Source organism: Xyrauchen texanus, chromosome 36 (genome assembly GCF_025860055.1).
Source record: "Xyrauchen texanus isolate HMW12.3.18 chromosome 36, RBS_HiC_50CHRs, whole genome shotgun sequence".
In the NCBI taxonomy this organism is placed as follows: Eukaryota; Metazoa; Chordata; class Actinopteri; order Cypriniformes; family Catostomidae; genus Xyrauchen; species Xyrauchen texanus.
Genome location: NC_068311.1, coordinates 35297182 through 35321321, shown reverse-complemented (window position 1 = coordinate 35321321; position 24140 = coordinate 35297182). Strand labels below are relative to the sequence as shown.

The window sequence follows — 24140 nt, the reverse complement described above, 5'->3', positions numbered from 1 at the left end:
AGCGTTTCTCTGTGGAGATAGGAGAACATTCCAGAAGAACAACCATCTCTGCAGTACTCCACCAATCAGGCCTGTATGGTAGAGTGGCCAGACGGAAGCCTCTCCTCAGTGGAGTTTGGCAAAAGGCCAAGGTCTTTCAGACCATGAGAAACTAAATTCTCTGGTCTGATGAAACCAAGATTGAGCTCTTTGGCCTGAATGGCAAGCATCATGTCTGGAGGAAAACAGGAACTGCTCGTCACCTGGCCAATACCATCCCTACAGTGAAGCATGGTGGTGGCATCATCATGCTGTGGGGATGTGTTTCAGCGGCAGGATCTGGGAGACTAGTCAGGATCGAGGGAAAGATTAATGCAGCAATGTACAGAGACATCCTTGATGAAAACCTGCTCCAGAGCGCTCTGAACCTCAGATTGGGGCGAAGGTAATTTCTTCCAACAGGACAATGACCCTAAGCACACAGACAAGATAACAAAGGGGTGGCTACGGGACAACTCTGTGAATGTTCTTGAGTGTCCCAGCCAGAGCCCAGACTTGAACCCGATTGAACATCTCTGGAGAGATCTAAAAATGGCTGTTCACCGACGCTCCCAAACCAACCTGATGGAGCTTGAGAGGTCCTGCAAAGAAGAATGGGAGAAACTGCCCAAAAATAGGTGTGCCAAGTTTGTAGCATCGTACATAAAGACTTGAGGCGGTAATTGGTGCCAAAGGTGCTTCAAAAAAGTATTGAGCAAAGGCTGTGAATACTTATGTACATGTGATTTAAAAAAAAAAATTATAAATTTTTTTTTTTCCACAAAGATTTCAAACAAACTTCTTTCACGTTGTCATTATGGGGGTATTAATTGTAGAATTTTGAGGAAAATAATGAATTTAATCCATTTTGGAATAAGGTTGTAATATAAAAAAATGTGGAAAAAGTGAAGCACTGAGAATACTTTCCGAATGCACTGTATATAAATATATATTTTATCCCCTTTTCTCCCAATATGGAATGCCCAATTACAACTACTTAGTAGGTCCTCATGGTGGTGTGGTTACTCACCTCAGTTACAACTCTCAGTTGCCACCACTTCAGAGACAGTCAATCCGTGTATCTTATCAAGTGGCACACTGTGCGACACCGTGGAGACTAGCAGCATGTGGAGGCTCATGCTACTCTCCGTGATCCACGCACAACTTACCACACACCCCATTGTGAGCAAGAACCACTAACCGCAACCACGAAGAGGTTACCCCATGTGACTCTTCCCTCCCTAGCAACTGGGCCAATTTGGTTGCTTAGGAGACCTGGCTGGAGTTACTCATAGTAAGCTGTGATAGTCAGCATCAATACTCGCTGAGCGACCCAGGCCCCTAGAAAATATGTTGTTAACACTTTCATTTTCATGATAAATAAAATGACCAAGCATTATTACATGGGTCTCTGTAATACTTGATTCTGTTTGGTCAATGGCACCATCTAGCGGTCTGATATTTCTAAGCAACAACCACTCATCCGGGGATTAAAGGGATAGTTCTTTAAAAATGAAAATTCTGTCAACTCTTATTACCCTTATCCCATCCCAGATGTGTATATCACATACGAAGATATGTTCAAGAACATTTTAGCTCTGATGGTCCATACAATGCAAGTTGTAGAAGTTGAAGTATGGTGACCAGAACTTTTAATCTTTAAAAATCACAAATGTAGAATCCATAAGTAATCCATAAGACTCCAGTGGTTTAATCCATATCTTCAAAAGTGATATTATAGGTGTGGGTGGGAAACCTTTTTTTTTTCTTACTATAAATCATCACATTTAATCCAGCCCCGACCAGTTGGTGGAGATACTGTGTGCATGAAGAATGCTAATTGCTAAAAAACAATAGGCAACTGAAAGTGGGCATTTATGGTAAAAAATTACTTGAATATTAATCTGTTTCTCACCTACACCTATCATATCAGTTCTGAAAATATGGATACTTTTATGCTGATTTATGTGATTTTTGGAAATATCATTCACTGGCATTTTAAGGACCTACAGAGCTGAGATATTCTTCTTAAAATCTTAATTTGTGTTCTGCAAAAGAAAGAAAGTCATACACATCTGGAATGACATGAGGGTGAGTAAATGATGACAGAATTTTAATCTTTTTGGTCAACTGTCCCTTTAAGACATATCCGACCGGTCATCCGGGTCCTGCGAGTCATATATCCTACTTCTACAAGTAAGCTAATACAATTATTTAAACTCAAATCAATGTTTCATGTCTATTTATTTATTTATTTTGCAAGTAGTCTTGTAATAAGATGGATAATGAGCAGTCAGACTTCGATGCAAACCGGAGGTGCACATCAGCTGTTCAGAGATTTCTGATTTCTCTCATAATTACATAATTTCAACGTAAATCAATATTTTGTGTCTGTTTGTTTATTTATTTATGTGATTTAGTAACTGTGTAATAAGTGGGATAATAAAGGGCTAATTAGCCCTTAATGCATTATACAATGCTTAACAGATAGTAAAACTTTAACTACATTCAAATGGTTATGAATGTAATGAGATTTGCGGTATCTATTAGCAGTCATTTGAAGTGTGTCCTTGTGCTGTATCTTGTGAAAGTAATGACTTTTTTTTTCTTATAACCTGCCAGGGCAAGAACATCGTTGTGTTTTACGGCTCTCAGACGGGCACCGGTGAGGAGTTCGCCAATCGACTCTCTAAAGATGCTCATCGCTACGGCATGAAAGGGATGGCTGCAGACCCAGAGGAATATGACATGGTAATACATTACACTCCTCATTAGGGCTTTCACACTGCACTTAACCCTGGGTTAAAGCCTCTGTTTAACCCTGGGTAAAGCAAAGTTTCACATTTGTAATTTTGAAAGAGTGTTAGCACCTCTTTCTCGGGCTTAACCCAGAATTACAGTGCCTGAAGAAAACCATGTGATTCTTACAATACGATGCAGTGCTAGAATGTTACAGTGAGTTTTTTGCAACAGACAACCAATCATATAATGCCTCAGTGTTTAGCTCATTAAATATTCATGCACTGGGGGCCTGGGTAGCTCAGCGATTAAAGCAATGACTACCACATCTGCAGTCACAAGTTCAAATTCAGGGCATGCTGAGTGACTCCAGTCATGTCTCCTAAGCAACCAAATTGGCCCGGTTGCTAGGGAGGGTAGAGTCACATGGGGTAACCTCCTCGTGGTCACTATAATGCGTTTCTCGCTCTCGGTGGGTCACGTGGTGAGTTTTGCGTGGGTGCCATAGAGAATAGGCTAAAGCCTCCACACATGCTACGTCTCCACGGTAACAAGCTCAACAAGCCACGTGATAAGATGCGAGGGTTGACATCTCAGATGCGGATGCAGCTGAGATTTGTCCTCCGCACCTGGATTGAGGCTAGTCACTACACTACCACGAGGACTTAGAGCGCATTGGGAACTGGGCATTCCAAAAAGGGGTGGGGAAAAAAAAAAAATATTCATGCACTTTGAATAGTCGCAAAAACACGAGGGAAACCAATAAACATTTTCAAAAAGTGATGGCAAACGTATGTGTTTTTGTAGTATGTTACAGAAGACTTATAGAGTGGATTTACATGTCGACATTTCATGTCGAGTTATTTGCCCTTCTGGGATCAAAATCGGCTTTATCTTAAAAATACCCTTTGTGCTTTTAATTTTAACTTTTTTATTTTTCAGGGAGAGCTCTCTCGTCTGACTGAGATTGAGAACTCTTTAGTGATCTTCTGCATGGCCACATATGGAGAGGGCGACCCCACTGATAATGCTCAGGACTTCTATGACTGGTTACAAGAGGGTGATGCTGACCTCAGTGGAGTTAAATATACCGTGAGTACATCACCACTTAAAAAAAAAAAAGTAATACTTTAAATTACATTTTCTTTTTCTTCTGTGAAACAAAAGGAGATGTTCTGCTAACATAATGTTTGCTTTTGGGTGTGCTATCAATCCAAGTCTGAGCTTTAGAGCCTTTTAGTTTGAGGATTCATCGAAATGTTTCATTCACAAGTGATTCTCGATGCAGAGTCATGCTGATACGAGCCAAAGTCTCAGACAGTCTCACTGAAAACTGGGCAAAGTTCAGTGACTCCGCATAATCGGTGGTTTATGGAACACCGAGGAAAGAACTGAATGTGCCTGTAGGTTTAGCAGAAATACTAGCTTCTTTTCACTAGTTTGTGAATGTTGCATAAGTGGATTTAAAGGAATTGTTCACCACAAAATGAGTCATACCAAAACACAAAAGGAGAATTTCTGAAAAGTCTTTGTCACTCTTTTCCATTCATAAAGAACACATCTGTCAAGCTCCTCTCCTGTTATAATACTGACTAGTTGGTTGTTGTTGGTAGTTGTCATATTGAGCAGAGTAGAATTATATTGTTAGATCATGGAGGAATTCATTTATTCTTACACTGTGTCTTCGCCGGCTATTTTTCCCATGCCAATTAAAAAAAATTTGCTAAACATCTGCGACCATGGACAAATATCTGTAAAGGAGAATATTTTAAATTTAACCCTAAATGCATTAGGTGTTACATAATGTGAAAATAGGACAAAATATATAATAAAATATAATTTGTGCGGTTGATTTAACGCGTTAATCTAGTGCAATTAATTATAAAAAAAGAATATTCCTACAATTGGAGTCCCTTACAGTAGGGGGCAGTAAGCACAACTTTAGATGTATAGGCAACCCGCAGCTGTACAGGAGAAAACCAAACTTTAGTGACCGCAGATAGCACAAGATGAGAGTGCGTTCTTGTGGTCAAACACAGTTAGATGGAGCGGAACTCCGAATGCAGGGGTTTTGATATGGGTTTCAAAATACGTCAAACTTGAAACCGCATCCAAAAAACGCTGTTTATGATGCACGCAAAGTGAAGCTCCAAAAGCATCTGTCTGACACTGGTGATATAGATGCATCCTTAGATGAGCCCTTGTAATAATTCTACATCAGACTGATTATTTCAATTGCAAAATGGATTGCTGTTAACTGCAGGCCAATGTTCAATGATATGGAAATAAACAATATATTGCCTTGTATTGTCTAATTAATGCTTTACGCATCAGCCACAATAATGTCATGTATATTAATTATATACTTATTCTCTTATATAATAATTTTTATTTGGCGGTCTTTCTCTGCAAATATTGATATGCGATGAAATGCAGTTCATATGATTATTTAATAATCCTATCATGTAATTAATTCAATGAAACTTTTTTTTATATATTGAAAGCCCTAAATATAATGTAATATACAACAGTTAGTTCCAGTCCGCAAATCTGATTGGACGAGAGCCATTCCATGAGCACTGTTAGTCTGATACCATCAGCACTCCGACGCTTCACTGTGTGTGTATATCACTCCACTTGTGTTTGTGCCGTTCTAAACTAAAGTTTAAGAGCAGTGCAGACGTTTTAAGAGCTACTGTTTGTCTTTTTACATGTATTTGTTTTCACATTATATGTGTTAGCCAGCAGGTGGTGGCATAAGATAATTTTTATGTGTAATATGAGCCAGTTAAGTGAATCCGCATCAGTCAGTGTTTACATATAGCACTCCTTGATCGCTCCAATTACTACTACTACCACTAAAGCTAGGAAATAGCTTTAAATGGCTTTAAACTAACAACTTCAGCATTCCAGCTCATCACAGCTGAGAGACACAACAGACTGATTAATTACACATACTGAAGGCGCTTGCCTCTTACCGGACTTTCCACATTAGTGTGGACACACGGTTTAAAATGGCGCCGGACATTGCGATTTTTATAGTGAAAGACTCTTGCGCTACCGTGAAATAGGGAGAATTACCCCTGCTTGGACGGTTATTTTTCCACTGAGAAAGCTGATCTTCAGAAAGCTGACAGCATCTCTGCTTGGGTGTGGCAACAGGTGATCACACATGCTCGCTCTCTCTCTCTCTCTCTCTCTCTCTCTCTCTCCCTCCCTCACACTGTCAAACGCATACATCCATCCTTGTTTATCCAATAACTTAATAGCAATAACAAGCTGTGATCCCATTTCTGAAGTGACATTACTGAATTACTAATGAAGGTTTGGATGCATCATTTGTTTTGAACCAGCAACGGCAGATTCTGATCGGTCACGTAAGAAAGTAGTTCCATGTACAAATGTGTTTTTATGACCATACTCCGTTTCTCCTCATTTATTTTAATTTACTTGTTCATTGAACTGTTGTATATAAGCAATATCACACTCGCAATCGTGCAATATGGCCCTAAATCAGCACCCACTGATGTACTAGTGCCATATCGCACTCTTGCTCGTGTGATATTGCTTAATTATACAATTGCAATGCAATTATAATATAACTTTTAGTATTTTCTGTCTTTACACTTCATTTTATATGCAATTGAAAATAGTAGGCCTAATAATAAATTAAATAGCAAGAATGAGTGAGTCTGTCCAGACTTTTGAGTGTATTTGAATTGGATTTAAAAATGAAAATCTTGTAATCTGCATACATATGTAATGAATGTTTATTTGTATGATATTTATTTTTAAAGGTGTTTGCCCTGGGCAATAAGACATATGAGCACTATAATGCCATGGGAAAGTATGTGGACAAGAGACTGGCTGAGCTGGGAGCTCAAAGGATCTTTGATCTGGGAATGGGAGATGATGACGCAAAGTGAGTCACACATTTAAACACATCTGTTTGATCATTTTGCCCACTTTCAAATTATGACTGCTGAATATTGAAATGATTTTCACTAAAATCACTTAAAAAATTCTCAGTTAGAACAGACTTGTGTAGATCAGTGGTTCTATACTGGTGCATCACAACCCAAAAATGGACAGCATGTCTGATTTGACAGGGTCACGGACAGCATGAAAAATCAATGCTAAATACAAATAGAACATGAACTGGTTGCGTGACATGCACTCGTCCTCAAACCATGAACAAAACTAGACAAAGTAAAACAAAATACGACCCAGGCTTCATGAGTTGTGCAATGAATTACTGGCTTTCAAGACAACAAGCCCATTTACATGCACACCAATACACTGATAACACCCAAAAATCTGCTTATGTAAAAGATCCGACAAAGCAAAAAAAACGTGTTTACATAAGATTTGAAATAATCGTGTTATTCTCTGTTTTTGATGTCAAACCGTGAAGAGGCCTGCGCACAACACGTTCGCACATTGGAATGCCAGTAAAGATGTTTACATGACATGCAAAATCTGGGTAATAGGCAAAAATGTACTCGTGTCCATCGGCTTATTTATAAGCTGTTAATGACCTTACCCCAATAAAGGAAAACGGTTTAACATGTTTACATGACCCCACGTCTGCTTATTTAGCATTATCTGTGTAAGAACGTGCTTGTCCGTACACTATAGGCCGTATTCCGGTCTTATAAAACTAATTCCTTTTCTCTAGGTACACTGTCAGTCAAAATCAACATGAACTCAACAATCAATTAAGGTTATATAAATAAACATTCAATTATATCTATGCTTCATATGTGTCTTTTTTTTTTTTTATAACATATCATATTATCTTTTATATATTCACCAGATGAAAGGTTTTGGCCACAGAGTGATAAAAAATCAGCAGCTATCAGCATTGATTTTTACCGATAACGTTAGTTCTAAAAAGTAACTATCGGCACTGAATAATCGGTAAAACCGATATATCGTTCATTCTCTAGTAGGTGCATAGACTAACTCCAGATGGTTCAGAATCTCCTCAGGTTACAAATATTTTCATAATTGGACCAAAAAAATGTCAAATCTACAGGCATATTGGTGCCTTAATTATGCTAATAAAAAGGATGACCAAGGATGCTCATAAATGTGTTTTGAAAATCTCTATCATGATCAATGTGTGAGATATTCATATTTTAGTCAGGTATGGTGCAATATTTAGCTCTTTTTGTGGTACTTACTTGACAGTGTTGACCGGTTTGTATGTATGTTTGAGGCTAGCAATCATCATTCTTGACATATCGTACCTTAAACATGGCTTCCCCAATTTTATTGAATTTTTTCATAGGAATAATAAACATTTCCGGGGGCTGAAAAAATATTAAAATGTTAGAATCTGCAGTTTTATAGACCTTTGTTTTAGGTCACCAACAAAAAATAACAAACTATGAACAAAGTCTGAATTTGTGCAGCCAAAACCCTTTATGATTTGACAAACTGACCCTTGAGATTCTCAAAAGCTTTACATCTTAATATTAGTAAATAGCAATGAATAAATACTGTATGTTGATTTATGTTGTTTCTAAGAACATTCTGTTTTGCACCATAAATATTTTTGGTACTTTATGTCCAATGTAAAATCTCAGTCCTGAATAAAAACAAGTTGAGAACCACTGATTATGTTTGACATAAACACAAAAGACTTAATTAAACTAAACATAATAGATTGAATTGTGTGTGTCTCTCAGTCTTGAGGATGACTTTGTTTCATGGAGAGAGCAATTCTGGCCGGCCGTTTGTGAACACTTTGGAGTTGAAGCGACTGGTGAAGAATCCAGGTCTGAAACTTCAATCTTTTCCATCTCTCCACAACATTCTTTTCCTCTTTCTGTCTTTGTTAGAGGGTCACAGTGACCTGAGTTTATTGAGATACTGTTCTCTGCTTGTTAATGGCGCTTAACAGCTTTTTTAGACTAGAGCTCAACGTTCGAAATACAAACTGAAGAATAGGATTTGTTTTTGGGAAGCAGGTTTGTAATAGGAGCACACATTGTCTCTCTTACAATACTCCCACTGTGTCTCTCAGCATCCGTCAGTACGAGTTGAAGGTACACACTGATCTGAACATGAATAAGATCTACAATGGAGAGCTTGGACGCCTCAAGAGCTTTGAGAACCAGAAGCCGTGAGTGAACCATATTCTTCACTTCAGACTAATGCTTCATCTCATATAGCTTCCCATAAACTTGACTACAGTATAACACTCCAACCTGCCTGAATTTGACCAGATATGACCCAGTTAATAAAGGGTGTTTGTTACAGTTGCTTTATAACTAAACATAACTTTAGCTGTATTTATTAGACAGTATAACAGTATGAAAATATTTGGAATATAAGTGATAAAGTTGGTCAAGAATAACTGTGGTGTTGGATTGAAAGCCTTGTCTGAAAGTTTTAACTCATTTTAAAAGCAGATCAAAGACCATTTATGTGTTTGTTTACATTAGAAGTTTTGACAGTTGGAGTTTGAATTAAGTAGCATTCCAGTGGCCTATTTAAACATTCTGTTAATGTAACACCCTGTCTACATTGGACACGTCAACAGGAATGTTCTAGACCATTCATTTTAGTTATTTACAGGAACCAGAGTGACAGTGACTAACGTAAATATCCGAAGTCAAGCCCAATGTCCATAACACCTGCATGTCTTATCACAGTTGAAGTCTACATGAGGTGCGAGTTCATTCATCAGATCATAATTAAATGACAGTTCCTTTGAATGTTTTTTTTAAATTGAGTTAAGAGCACAGCATTTGTCACGCAGCTTGCAATGGCGAGCAGCTTCGGTGAAAGACCTTCGGCCATTGGATCTTCGGTTGACACGCAGCTCATATCTCCGTCTCTGCGAGTTAACGAAACCCCTCATGATTACATGGGACACGTACAGTGCAGCGAGGCTTTCACATATGACGTGACAGACAATAGTTGTCCAGTACGGTTCCGTTCACACAGCACAGGTTTGCCGAGTATGTGGTTGTGAGACCTGAAAATTTGCGGGTGTCAGTTTGGTTATAGAATGAGGTTGTCACACTCTTAAATAACTGTGCTGTGTGTGAACGAAACTGTATTAAGCAGTTTCACACTTTGCATAGCGGAAGCTTTAGTTAGGAGCCTAAAAACAACTTCCGCTTCTGGAAGTTTCTATGACAATGTAAAAAAATCATAGAGATGAATATGTCCCAGTGTCTACAACTGTATTCAATTTAAAAATAAACATATGCTGCAATAGTGAAAACAATGACATTAAAAGACTTAAACGTGGTCTTTTCTGGCTTAAGCTGAGCACATTAATCCTCTGGGAGTAACCTGACAGCACAACTCCTCATATACAAGGAAAACTTTGCTTTGACAATCACATTAACACACATGGTAAAGTGCTGTGTGAAGCCAAAGAAACAATTAATTGGATGATGTTTACTGCCAAATGCATCCAAGTTGGTTTAAGTTATTTATGAAAACTGCCGATCGTCCATAGATATAGATCTATGGGCGGATGTTTGATTACGCTACTATTCGGAGCCGGATGTGATGACTTGCGGTCTGGTATAAAGGCCTATTCATTTGACTACTTTCACAAAGCTAAAATATACGTTTCGATTTGTTAAAACATGTTCTTGATCGCTGCATTACTCACTTTCATGCTTCCATTTCATAGTTTTGATTACTATTATTGTAAAATGTAGGAAAATGCAACAATAAAGAAGAAGGTATTCAATGGAAAGGAGGAGGCGAGAATATTATTTATCAATATAAATAATAGTTTGATGATAAACTTAAAAGAAGACATGAACACACACGACGGACATGTCCGCTAACGATCTCTCTCTCCCGCACAACACCCTGCAGTCGACCTTTATACCTTGGAGGCTTGATTAGCCTAATACGGGACCGGGTGTGTATGATCACGACCCGGCTCCGCCCTCCAACCTGCCATATATATATATATACACTTTAATATGGTACCGAAATTAACAACAAAATTGTTAACAAAAAAATATTTTTTTGGTATTGCGATATTTTGTTAGTACCGGTATAACCTTATAGTGTAGTATATAAAAGTGTACAAGAAACATAAAACCAAAAATAATACACAGAATGACTGTAATGATGTTTTAGTGTGAAATGAGTATACAGCATCCGTAGAAACTTCCAGCATACACACTTGGTCTGTTCAATCTTTTATTGTGTGTTCTCACAGGCCATTTGATGCAAAGAACCCTTTCCTGGCACCTGTGACTGTGAACCGTAAACTCAATAAGGGTGGAATCAGACACCTGATGCACCTGGAGCTGGACATCACAGGGTCTAAGATCAGGTAACACGCGTGTGATCTAGCATGCTGGTTTTCAGACAGCATGAGGTTTGTGCCATGTTCTTAAAACAGGATGACAGCGTAGCTTCTGTTTAAAGGTGTAGAAATCCAAATGGTTGTGGTATTGTAGCTGAATAGTTGCTGTTAGCATGTAGTAAAAGGTGTCTGTGTGTGTGTGTGTGTGTGTGTGTGTGTGTGTGTGTGTGTGTGTGTGTGTGTGTGTGTGTGTGTGTGTGTGTGTGTGTGTGTGTGTGTGTGTGTGTGTGTGTGTGAAATAAATAAGAAATTATTTCAGTTTAAAATATGAAATGGTTAAATATTAATAACTATTTATCATCATACATAATTTCTAAAGCCATACACTGTACATTTGTCTTATTTTCTTGTGGGGGGAACTTTTGTTGATCATAAAAAAACAAAAATGATAATGCAACCTCTTTGGGCTTCCATATGTGCTGATATGAACTCTGCTATGTCCATATTGTTGGTGGGTATAATCATTTATTATTCAGTGCTGCATACTGTACTTCCACCATGTTTTCACACAAGATGTCACTCAAAGCTTTAGCTCCATATTAAAGAAAAAAGAAAGAAAAAGCACTCAATGCACATTCGCGTGGACTCCATATGCTATATGCGGACCTCATTGATGACGTGTTTATAGAGGTAGATAGCACTGTAAGCATGTTAAAATGTACTAAAGGCAAAACTGTGGTATTGTTTATTGCACTGCTTTTTGATAAGGTAGTACATGATTTCCATTGTCTTAAAGGAATATTCTGGGTTTAATACACGTTAAGCTGAATAGACAGCATTTGTGGCATAATGTTGATTACCACCAAAAATAAGTTTGACTCGTCTGTCCTTTTCTTTAAAAACAAAAGTACAAAATCGAGGTTATAATGAGGCACTGACAATGGAAGTGAATGGGGCCAATTTTTGCAGGTTTTAAAAGCAAAAAGCAGGTTTTGAAGCTTACAATTTTATAAAATCACTCGCATTAATACTTCTGTTAAAACTCAATTATCTGAGCTGTAAAGTTGTTTAAATCATAATTTTAACATTTTGGGTTTGTTGACATCATCATGGCAATGAATTTGTAAAATTGGCTTTAACTTTACACAGTAAAATGTAGTAAGTGATTTTATCACAGTAAAATCATGTTAGCACACATATTGTTTGTCTTGTGGCTTGTCTTTTGAAATAGTGAGTATTTTAATGTTTACGGATTGGCCCCATTGACTTCCATTGTAAGTGCCCCACTGTATCCCAGATTTTTTTTTTTACGAAAAGGACAAGTCAGGGCCTGGGTAGCTCAGCGAGTATTAACACTGACTACCACCCCTTGAGTCGCGAGTTCGAATCCAGGGTGTGCTGAGTGACTCCAGCCAGGTCTCCTAAGCCGGTTTCTCAACTGGTGGGTCGCAGTTCTATTCTGACTGGGTCGTGCACAGCAGGGAAAGAACAATGCATTGGTTCTCCCATTGAAGATTTTTCAGGGACCACCCAATTGACAGATTATTTAATGAAAATTATAATATTTAATGAAGACATTATTTAATGATAAGCTTAAAGGCTTCTCGTCTGCACTGCGATATTTTCGCGGTGCGTTTAAAGCATTCACGCTAGTTTAACTGTAAGGCCTACCGCTAAGGATCTGCTCTGCTCCCTTACACACACGCATAACTACCGGGCGTCCCTCAATATTGTGGCCCGCAGACTTCAAAACTGATGTGATCAATTTCAATTCTAGTGAGACTTTTTCTAGTTTAAAGCGTTATGGAGGAAGTCAAGTCAAACCTCTCAAACAGCAGGCAGTCCTGACATGCCAAACAGCACTGAGGAGGAAAAGAGCAACACTGTGCTATGCGCAAAAAAAAAAAGGACTAGTAGCCAACATTATACCACAAATGCTGTCGACTGAGCTTAACTTGTATTGAACCTGCAATATACCTTTAATAACTAGTTTGTATTCGAATAAGTATAACATTTAACAATAACGAGAAGTATGACATTTAGTTATTTTTAAGACATTACAGATAAGAGCATCGTTTTATGTAAAGCTGTTTTGAAACGATATGTGTTGTGAATGGCACTATACAAATAAAAATGACTCAACCTGACTGGCTGGATATGTTCTTTTATGTTATAATTCTGCTCTCAGTACTTTTTCCTCATTAAAAAAGTTGATTGACTGTGAATAAGACATTTCTACAATGTCACCTGAAATTAAAACTATTGATTATAAATGAGGCAGCGTCCAAGCCACTATGTGTCAGTGTAAGTCCAAGATGACACAAAGACAAAAGTTACTGAATACACCTTTTAATCAAATTTATTTTATTTCTTTTTCAACAGCTAACAGATTTAAATTTGTTCATGCAGGTATGAATCAGGAGACCATGTTGCTGTGTATCCCATCAATGACAATGCTATAGTGAACAGGGTTGGTGAGATCCTTGGAGTGGACCTTGATACTGTTATCTCCCTCAATAACCTTGACGGTATGCCATTAACCCTGAGCAATTTAACTGGAATTACTCATTAAGGTCTGTGTAATAGTCAACATTACTATAGCTGTGGATCTAAAATATGAGTGTGTACTTTCAGAGGAATCCAATAAGAAGCATCCGTTCCCCTGCCCAACCACGTACCGCATCGCCTTGACACACTATCTGGACATCACAAACTGTCCGCGCACAAATGTGCTGTATGAACTGGCGCAATATGCCTCCGACCCCAAAGAACAGGAGAACATGCGTAAGATGGCCTCCTCCTCACCTGAGGGCAAAGTAAGCGTCACTGTCACATAATGCACATTTACACCAAGAGTGTAAGGAAATGCTCAAGTCATTCACACAACACATATACAACCTACCTGACAATGCAGATTTATTTTTTTGCATAATACAATCCATTTAATCCACAAATTTCTCAATTTTGACAAGATTTTAACAATATGTGTAGTTACTGCATTTGCCAACCGATGTTCAAATCAATCGTATCAGCTCATATAGTAGTTATATTATTATTTAGGGTGACCTTGATTTTACCACAATAACTATATTTTAAACATGGTACAGTATTTGTAGTAAAACCATAGTGACCACAAAATTAACCATGGCTACTATAGTCATGGTTACTACAAAATTACTGTAGTAAAGCTGTGCTTAATTTCCAAAAGGGTTAAACAAATAGGATGACAACATTAAATTGAACATAAATGTATACTTAATATACACTATAGGGGCTTTTCCACTGCAGGGTATGACTCAACTCGACTCTGCTCGCTTTTTTGGGGTTTTCACACTGTGGATGGTACCTGATACTTTTTTAGTACCACCTTGGTCGAGGTTCCAAGTGAGCCGATACTAAATGTGACGTCAAAATCCTGCAGATCACTGATTGGTCAGAGAGAATCATCACTACCAGCATCACTGGATTTCCGACACGTGACATCAACCCGCTAGTTTTAAAGTTAGCAACAGCGATAGCAGTGTCATTTGTTCACACGACTTTCGAATTGTGAAAAAAGAAATGGCTGTGCGCAAAACCACGCCGTGGCCAATAAACGAAGTGCAGACGGTCCACTCGTTTGCGATGAGCGAATGATTATTTTCTGAGGAAGTGTCTCAGCCTTTGCCCACACACGGCTACCACCGGACCTACCAACAGTGTAGGGAAAAGTAAAAAATAAACTTTAAAGTGGAAGTGGTTCGACCAAATGAACACTATCTAAACCGGCGAGCAATGGGAGGGTGAGTGTTGTTGGACTTCACGATGGAGGATGGTATGTTAACTCTATTCTCTGCTTGAAAGCTTCACTTAATTTAGTTGACCATCTACTGGAAGCTTCTAAAACAATCAGGCCAATTTAACTGTTACGCTTGCGTAAAATCAACATGCAACAACTGCTAAAAGTAGCACAATGAGCTACTAGCTAACAGCTAGCGGCAGGCCCGGATGAAGAATTCAGAGGCCCCTGGGCACAATGTCTTGTATGACCTGTCCAACTATTGACAAATGTACTACTGTCGCTTTGGATAAAAGCATCTGCCAAATGCCCTAAATGTAAATGTAAATCAAATGTAAAATAAAGCAGCTTGTTTTTGTTTTTTTTGATAATACTATATTTCATGTAAGTTGTTCTCTCTCTCTCTCTCTCTCACTCACACTCACACACACACACACACACACACACACACACACACACACACACAATACCTCCTCCTCTCCTCAGGGGCTGTCTGTCTATCTGTCTGTCTTTCTCCTCTTCTCCTCAGTCTCAGGGTCTGTCTTTCTCCTCCTCCCCACAGGAGCTGTCTGTCTCATCTTCTCCTCCTCTCCTCAGGGGCTGTCTGTCTCATCTTCTCCTCCTCTCCTCAGGGTCTGTCTGTCTGTCTTTCTCCTCCTCTCCTCAGGGTCTGTCTGTCTGTCTGTCTGTCTGTCTTTCTCCTCCTCTCCTCACTTTTTTGTCTGTCTGTCTGTCTCTCTTCTCTCCGGCTGCCCTTAAAAAGACTTCTTCCTGGCTTTCCTGTTAGCAAACTCGGTTACAATGTCATCAAAATCCAAGTCCATGACCAGCTGAGATTCAGAATTCAACGAATGTGCAGCAATTTCTACAAATAGAGACATTTTTGTGAATAAAATGTTGTGTTTTGTATTAGTGATCATAATTTGCGCATGCAACAGAGAGGATGTAGCAGGTGACGCGTGCATTTATTGACGTCTTTTCTGAGTCGATCTCATTTGAGTGTATTCGGCAAAGCTTATAACGTGTAATTAAACACGTTGAGTTTATATTCTGGGCTCATCGGATTTTTTTTACATAGTATTATTAGTATGATTTTTACTGTCTGTTAATAACACTGTCCGTCTCTTTATGTTAAGGTTTGTATTAATTTCGATATGCCAGAGGGCAGAATAAGACAGGGAATTAAAGAATGCATTGTAGTTATGTTGACCTACTGTTTTCATAACACTGGATATTCTGCTAATTCATACTTTTCTAAAACGTTGCATAATGGCAATTAACTTATTTAGCAATTACACTAGTGCTAGTTTTGTTGCCAGTGTTGCTCAAATGCACGCGTACGTGTCACCACCAGCAGTAAGTACCTGCATGTGTTGGGAAAAGGGAGAAGAGCGAGTTCGACAAAAGGCGGATTCGAACTCTGGCCGAACGCGTCAAAAGCTACCATCATGCACCTCACGCCTTACGCTACAGTAGTTATTTTGTGTCGAGCGTCTTTTTGCTAAAAAGACAGGCACCGGGCCAGCACGTTGTGCAAATATACACTCCGTTTTCGAAAATGAAAAAAAATGTTAAAAAAAAAAAAAAATCTTCCCCTCGCTTGGGCCCCAAGTGCGCATGGGCCCCTGGGCCCGTGCCCATAATGCCCATTGGGTAATCCGGGCCTGGCTAGCGGTTGTGTTATTGTTTTGGTCAGTTTGTGTTGTGTTTAAAATTATGTCACGGCAGTAGAGGCAGTGCAACTATGACGATAAGCCTATAATCCCACCCACGTTGAGGCGGCACTAAACAGCATTGGAAAAGCAAACTCAGAAAAGTAAAGCGAGTAGAGTCGAGACGAACCGTAATGTGCAGTGGAAAAGTGCCATAATACAACTCAAACACCCTATTTTATATAACTGCATGGAAATATACGGTAGTTATAAACAGCAGCAATATTTATCAGTAAATAATTTATGTAAACTAGTTCATTTACACAAAATGTTCAAAAGAACCAACTCAATAAAATGAATCGGAAAATATAAGCTAAATAAACGTAAAGTTCTTTTACATATCTGAACCTATTCACTTAAATGATTTGGTTTTATGAGCATTACATGAGAGAGAGGACTGTTTAGTGGAACATGTTTGATTACTCCCTCATTGCTGTGTTCTCAATATAATGTGACAAATGTAGTGTTTTATGGTGCTACTGTGCTACCCACCAGAAAATGAAGCTTGTTACTGGAAAAGCTACACTATAAACATAGCTGAACTACTGTCATGCTACTGAAAAACATAGTTAATTTAGTAGCCTCACTAGTTTTAGTTAACTACTCCCCAACACTGAAATTGTGCTAGCTCCGTTAATAGCCGCATGACGCAAAGGCTTATCGGTTGCTAATTTTTTTTCAGCTGACAAACAAATGAATCTCTCAAAAAAAGTACGTAAGTACGTCTTTTCTTTGTATAACTTGAAAGTCGCAGTTCACAAAATACTGGGAAAATTATGTAATTTTTGGGGGAAAATGCTTAAATACGCTTAATAAAATCTTTTGGTAGAATTGTGGACATGCAAATTTGAGTAAATTAAATTACTCATAATGCATAAAAGATGCTGAATTGTCACCACCTACTGGAATAAAGATGTATTCTGCAAGAATTACGACTTAACAAATCAGTGAAGAAGTCACTAGGATGAATAAAAATCCCCACCACTAACAGTCTGTTAGTAACTCGTAAAAGAAAAGAAAAAAATTACACAAATGTTGAAAGTGCAATTATGGATGTAATTGAATTATCTATATATCGATTATTGATTTGGCATGGTATTTTATCTATATACAGTGTGTGTGTGTGTGTGTGTGTGTGTGTGTGTGTGTGTGTGTGTGTGTGTGTGTGTGTGTGTGTGTGTGTATATATATATATATATATGATGCATTGATAAATTAAAATTAGCCAGCATTTAAATTAAAGCCCAAATTGCGTGCTTTACTATTCAATCAATTGGCCTCTGTTTAACAGTCTGGCGTAATAGCGTTGGGAGACCACAAGACGGTGATGTAACACTGGTTACACATATCCTTTGTGAGCGAGGCATGAGCAGCGCATTTTAGTTTCAGCGTTCATGTTAAGAGAATACACTCTTCACGTTGTAAGGGTGAGTCGCGAGGTGAAGCGCCTCAGACGCGGCAGTGAGTGGGTAGTTTTGTCGCACAGCCTATATTTGCCGCACGGCTCATGCTGGATTCTGGGTGCCGTAGAAAATTTAAAGAACCTGGAGATTATAGAAAAGAAATAAAAGCAGATAAAAATTTTTAAACTGAACCTACAATACACTAAAACGTATTGGTCTGCATGCATGCAAACACAAAATGACTAAATTGAGGACTTTTGCCAATGTTGTATATATACAGAGACAGGTAAGAAGAGACGAACCACTGGTATTAAAATGAATGGGAGAAATTGGAAGCCCCACCTTTATAGGTAAAAGAGCCAATCACCTTATAGCTAAAGACAGCACCTGTCAATCAACTCAAGAACGCATTAGCTTATCTAGCTATGTTTAAGTAATGAGTAATCTGAGGAACAGTTTGGAATCATGACCAACCTTTTTGGAAATTTCAGTCTTTCCCCATTCAAGTAGATGGGGGCTGTACTTTTTATGCCACTTGTTTACAAAGACAAAGCTGCCCTACACGAGATCGTTCCAAAAATGACCACAGAGTGGACTGGCTTGCCTTGAAAGTTATTTTGATATATTAACCAATCACGACCAAGTACACTGATAAACAAGTGCAAAGCCGCCGATGCCTTAGGAACCTAGAAAAGAGACGTGGCCAATGTGAAAGCCCAAACGCTATGCGTTCCTTGCACCTCACTCATGCCCGCTCACAGAGTATGTGTGAATCCAGCGTAACATGTATCCCACACACACACACACACACACACACACACACACACACACACACACACACACACACACGCAGGATGAGCTGAGGCAGGGAAGGAGATGGCAGTCCAGAGTTACGAAAGTTTTGGTACTTCTTCAAGAATTAACAAAGTGATGTTGATTTTAGAGTTTAGTTTATTAAACTGTGCAAACTGAACGATTAGAAATGGTGATGTTTATTATGCAATTTCTCTGTATGTATCCTTGAATGGGTCTTTCATTTAAGCTGTCAAACCACAAAACAACATACTTGTAGCTGAAAATACATTGTGTAGGCTCTATGAATGATAACATGTTCACAATAGGTCATCCAGTGATTGCTAGAGTAAATAATCTATGTCCTTTGATAATGATTTGGGTCGAAATTAATGGAAAACTATGTGAGTTGTGCACTGTTGCACTTCAGAATGTTCACGCTATGTATTGGTGTGTGTATTTACCTTTTGTAGAAACTCAAACTTTATTAAAGTTGTGTTGAGAAATATGTCTGAAGAGACAAAGACTATTGTGCAACGATCAGCCCAATTTTTATCTGAAAAACATCCCGATATTTATCGATAATCATTGGGAAAATCTTCCGATTATCGATTTGTGAAACAGGCATCGATTCCAAGCGTAATTGCAATTGATTAAATGTTTCAATAAATACTTTCTATGAGGCTTGAATTTATAATGCATTGTACAGGCATTATAAATCCATTCATAATGTCTCATACCTTATAATATGTCAAAACTAATAACTGTTATAATACACTACAATACGTTTAATGTGTGATGAATATTTGTTTCCTCTCGAATGTCTAAGTGCGATTTAGGCAAACAAGCACTCCGGTATGGACTTTTTTTTTTTTTTTTTTTAAGTCATAGATGGCTAACAGTATTTGTTGTGAAATTGTCTTCATAATCTTTCAGGCGCTGTATCAGAGCTGGGTGCTGGACTCATGTAGGAATATTTTGGCTATTCTTGAGGATTTACCGTCTTTGCGACCGCCCATTGATCACCTGTGTGAGCTTCTGCCACGACTGCAGGCGCGCTATTATTCCATTGCATCTTCTTCCAAGGCCAGTTATTTTTTATTAATATTACAGGCAAAGTGTGTACATTTTTCAATGTTAAAATACTTTGTCACCTACTCCTAGTTTAATGTACAAAGACAACTTTAAGTAAACCAATCATAGTTGTTTTCCTGAACAGTGTTTGGCTCAGTGAGGCTATCAAACAATTCAATTTGTTGCCACTAGTAGCACAGAAATGACACTTCACCCATTGTATTTTAATGAATGTAAAATGTTCATTGCATGCTGCTTTATGCATGTAGTTCAATAGTTGTCTCATGTGACAGGTCCACCCCAACAGTATCCACATCTGCGCTGTAGTGGTGGAGTATGAGACCAAAACAGGCCGTGTCAACAAAGGGGTCGCCACTAACTGGCTCAAGAACAAATTGCCAACTGATAACGGACACAAGGCCACAGTGCCCATGTACATCCGGAAATCTCAGTTCCGCCTGCCGTTTAAGTCCACAAACCCAGTGATCATGATCGGACCTGGCACCGGCATCGCACCCTTCATAGGCTTCATTCAGGAGCGAGGATGGCTCAAAGAACAAGGTAGGAGTATGCAGATGATGGAGTACTGGCGTTTTATACTTCCTCAATGCAGTCATTTGCAGCAATACAAATGAACCACAGACCACTTTTTCAAACGAACCCTGGTGTGGTTCACTGGTGCGCACCAGAGTTTTGGAAACGGTGTTCAAATCATCCAAATGAACCAAACTTTGACATAATTCGAACCCGGGTGCACACCAAAAGTGCTAGTGTGAAAGCACCCTTAATTACACCCATTAACTAATTAATGTGATTTAATTTTAAAACACAAGCCTTTATTGACTGTCACAATTTGACATATTAACATTTTATGCTTGTATTGTATGCTACAATATTTTGGTGAGTTTTTATTTTGGACATTTTGAGGCACTGATTTGGCAATGTTGACTTCTGTGAGAATCTTTAAAAGTGGTAAGGAAATAAGCCCTGTTGTTCCATGTTCCCTTGCAAAAAGACAATTGCAGCCTTAGTAAAAGGTGCACTAAGTATGTTTTATCTTATTAAAACATTTTTACACTTACAGTAAAAGTTTTTTTTTTAAATATGTTGAAAACTATTTATACTTACATTAGATGAATAAAACTGTCACATCTGTTATGAAATAAAAGCTGTATTATTTTATATGGAGTGGGTTGCCCACTCACAGGCACTGCCATTTTTGACAGCACATGACAATGTGTCATGCAATTGACTAGTTACTACCACAAATAATGTGAATAATCATTTATAGTCTCTTTTATAAAGTATATGTTTACTTCATAAAGCACTTTCGGCCAATGTTCAAACATAAACCAAACAATAGAACAACAAACACAATATAATTACTATACAGACAATTACAGAGCCTGAGTCAACAATATAGTCCAGAGTGATGGTATTAGACAGACTGTGATCCAACAGACAGTGAAACAGAATAAGTGCAAGTGAAAAATAAATTGTCTAAACAAGAGGGAGTCATGAAACAAACCGCAGCTCTAACAGCCCAGATAACGGATAAACGACTCCATACCAAACGCCGTGCGTGAGCACACGGCAGCCAGCAGAAAGCTTGCGATCAATTCGCGCCTGCATGGTCACAGTCCAGCATGCAACAACTTGCAAAAATTCATTTGGATTAACACTTTCAGCTCGGATGGGCCCGCAAAGGGACCAATCGTTTTAAAACTTAGTAGCTCTAATTTACAATGCATGTAAGCATTATGACTAAAACTGAACAAGTGCTTTGAAATTTTCAGACAAATCAGAAGTGTTCTGTTTTGATAATTTATTCATTATTTTGCACTGTACATTATTGAACTGTGCATTACTGTATATTATTGGTATTGGTAAAAACATCAAACTGATCAAATAGTCATGTGGCATATGTTTTTTGGAAATTTACAGTAAATACAACCAGCCAATTTGTTTTACTCAGACAAAAACATAGCGAGTAATAGCAAAGTACATGTCTTTGACATACATGTTACATGTAATAAGGTGTTGCTTATAATCCACGTTTTCCCCTTAAAAATTCACAAATATCTTACCATTACTTAGAGAAGGGGATTGCCGTTAAAACTAGCCCACACATCATTAGATAATCCACATAATGTGCTATCTGGCTAAAAACACTTAAGCTTTCCTGGATCAGATGAATCTATCTGAAATGATGTAGCATGTTGTCCAGCGTCATGAAACGCTAAACCAATTAGGATTCAGATCGCGGCAAGCAGAGGTGGAAGCCATCCAAATATGGGCAGAGAGTATCATTCACTCTGATTACATATGACCACCATGAGATGCACAAAGTACATGACACAGACTTCATGATGGCTCAAATTAACTGAATGAGATCTTGTTACTCATGTCTGCATGCTTTGGAGAGAGGCATTTTTACCGTTAGTCATTTTTGTATTTGAATGTGTAATTAGTTCTTAAGTACAATTATTACAATTATTTGGACTCTTTGAGATGTTTTTTGGATACTAGGAAAAATTATTTTTGTAATGCTATAACTTTTTATTTCTTTGTCGTATCAACACAGAATTTTAGTCAGTTACAGGTGATGTGATTGGGAACAAACAAAAGCATTTGTTGTTTTCTGAGCTACCTTATTTACACCCTAAGATATATTGTCAAAAGTAAATTTTTGGCTCAAGTTATTAAAAAAAAAAAAAAAAAAAAAGTATTATAAATGATTCATTTATTTGTATATTTATTTGTTTTCTTTAAAATCATAAAGAATTGACAATTTTTTGTTATTTTTATTTTTTTTGGTAGAATTATAAGCCTTTTAATTTAATCTTTAAAAAGCCTTCAGAGCTTTAAGGGTTTAATCCAAGAATGTTCATAATAAGGATGTGTGTTGTCTGAGACAAGAGAAAACACTAAAAAACTAAAGGTAAACAAACATCTTCAGTGTAAAGCGGCAGCATTTAATAAAGTAACTTTCCGTGTCCAGGACGATTGGTGTCAGTATAGAGTTCAAAACCACAAGTACTACTGGAACCAATGGGACAAGTAAGAGCCAGATAAAATCTTAATCCACTCTTAGTCCACCTTTAATGCCGGTTTAGCCCAAGCGATTTACCCAAACATAGGAGGATTAAATAGTCTTAAATGCGTCAATAAACCTATTTGAAGGCAAACACCACCTGAAAGATATGTTTATTTATGATGTTTACAAGTGATATACTACTAGACCTCGGTACCACCCAGGACTATACATTTTTAACTTGTTTCCAGCTTTTGGGGCCAGTTGTGAAACTATTTGTACCCTAAAGAGTTTCTGAACAAATTTGTCTGTGTCTAACAATTAATATGAGGCCAGCAATCATAATTCTTGAGATATCACACCCTAAACATGGATACCCAGATAAAAAATGCTGGGGCCTGAAAATGTTAGAATCTAAATGAAATATTTTACAGACCTCAAATAACACAAATAATTTATTGTCAAATAACAGAGTATGAAGAAAATAAAAAAGAGAGAATTTGATTGTACACCTGTTTTGTGTGTAGGTAAGGAAGTTGGAGATACGGTATTGTACTTTGGCTGTCGTCACAAAAATGAGGACTTCCTGTACCAGGAGGAACTTGAAGAGTTTGAAACAACTGCCGTTCTGACGGGGCTTAATGTCGCTTTCTCCAGAGACAAGGCACAGAAGGTACCCCACTGTACTCAAATTATACACAATAACATCACAATTATAAGTGAACAAAACATCTCTCAAAATTTCTCTAACATATTCACTATATTGCTGTGAATTTAGTATCACCTCTACTATGACCTGTGAATCAATACATGAATGAATTATTCATATTTATCCACCTTGGAGCAAATTTAGGTGTCCGTACAGATGTTATACATGCTAATTTTGAAATGAGGACTGACACATTTTTCCATAGCAAATCTCTGCTTATGCTCTTCATAAGATTTATTTTAAGAATATTAATAAAATAAATATTTGAATAAATGAGTACCATGTGAATCCTCTCTTGTTACCTTGTATTGCTATTTTTAAGGACCCAACAAAATTGATTTTTCCATATTAAGCAAGGAGTTCAGAGAGGATGTGAGAGATATATATATATATATATATATATATATAAAAAATATATATATATATATAAAAAATATAAGATGAGCCAAAACACTATTACCACAGGTGAAGCAAATAACATTGATCATCTCCTAAAAAGGCCACATGTCAATGTCTGGGTAGACTAGATGGTATGCTAACAATCAGTTCTCTTAGTTAACGTATTCAATGCAGGAGAAATGTGCAGGA

General features: G+C 37.8%; 1 protein-coding gene across 2 annotated transcripts in view; it reads left to right on the top strand.

Annotated features, from left to right (window-relative positions):
- The window catches only part of LOC127629839 (NADPH--cytochrome P450 reductase-like), a 50530-nt gene that overhangs the window by 23689 nt on the left and 2701 nt on the right, over positions 1 to 24140 (top strand). For both annotated transcript variants that reach the window (XM_052107112.1, XM_052107111.1), the window contains 11 exons: positions 2641 to 2769; positions 3700 to 3849; positions 6555 to 6679; positions 8451 to 8540; positions 8789 to 8887; positions 10961 to 11077; positions 13460 to 13578; positions 13685 to 13866; positions 19672 to 19821; positions 20103 to 20370; positions 23371 to 23516. In XM_052107112.1, the coding sequence (XP_051963072.1) occupies positions 2641 to 2769; positions 3700 to 3849; positions 6555 to 6679; positions 8451 to 8540; positions 8789 to 8887; positions 10961 to 11077; positions 13460 to 13578; positions 13685 to 13866; positions 19672 to 19821; positions 20103 to 20370; positions 23371 to 23516 (1575 nt within the window). The remainder of the gene's footprint in view (positions 1 to 2640; positions 2770 to 3699; positions 3850 to 6554; positions 6680 to 8450; positions 8541 to 8788; positions 8888 to 10960; positions 11078 to 13459; positions 13579 to 13684; positions 13867 to 19671; positions 19822 to 20102; positions 20371 to 23370; positions 23517 to 24140) is intronic.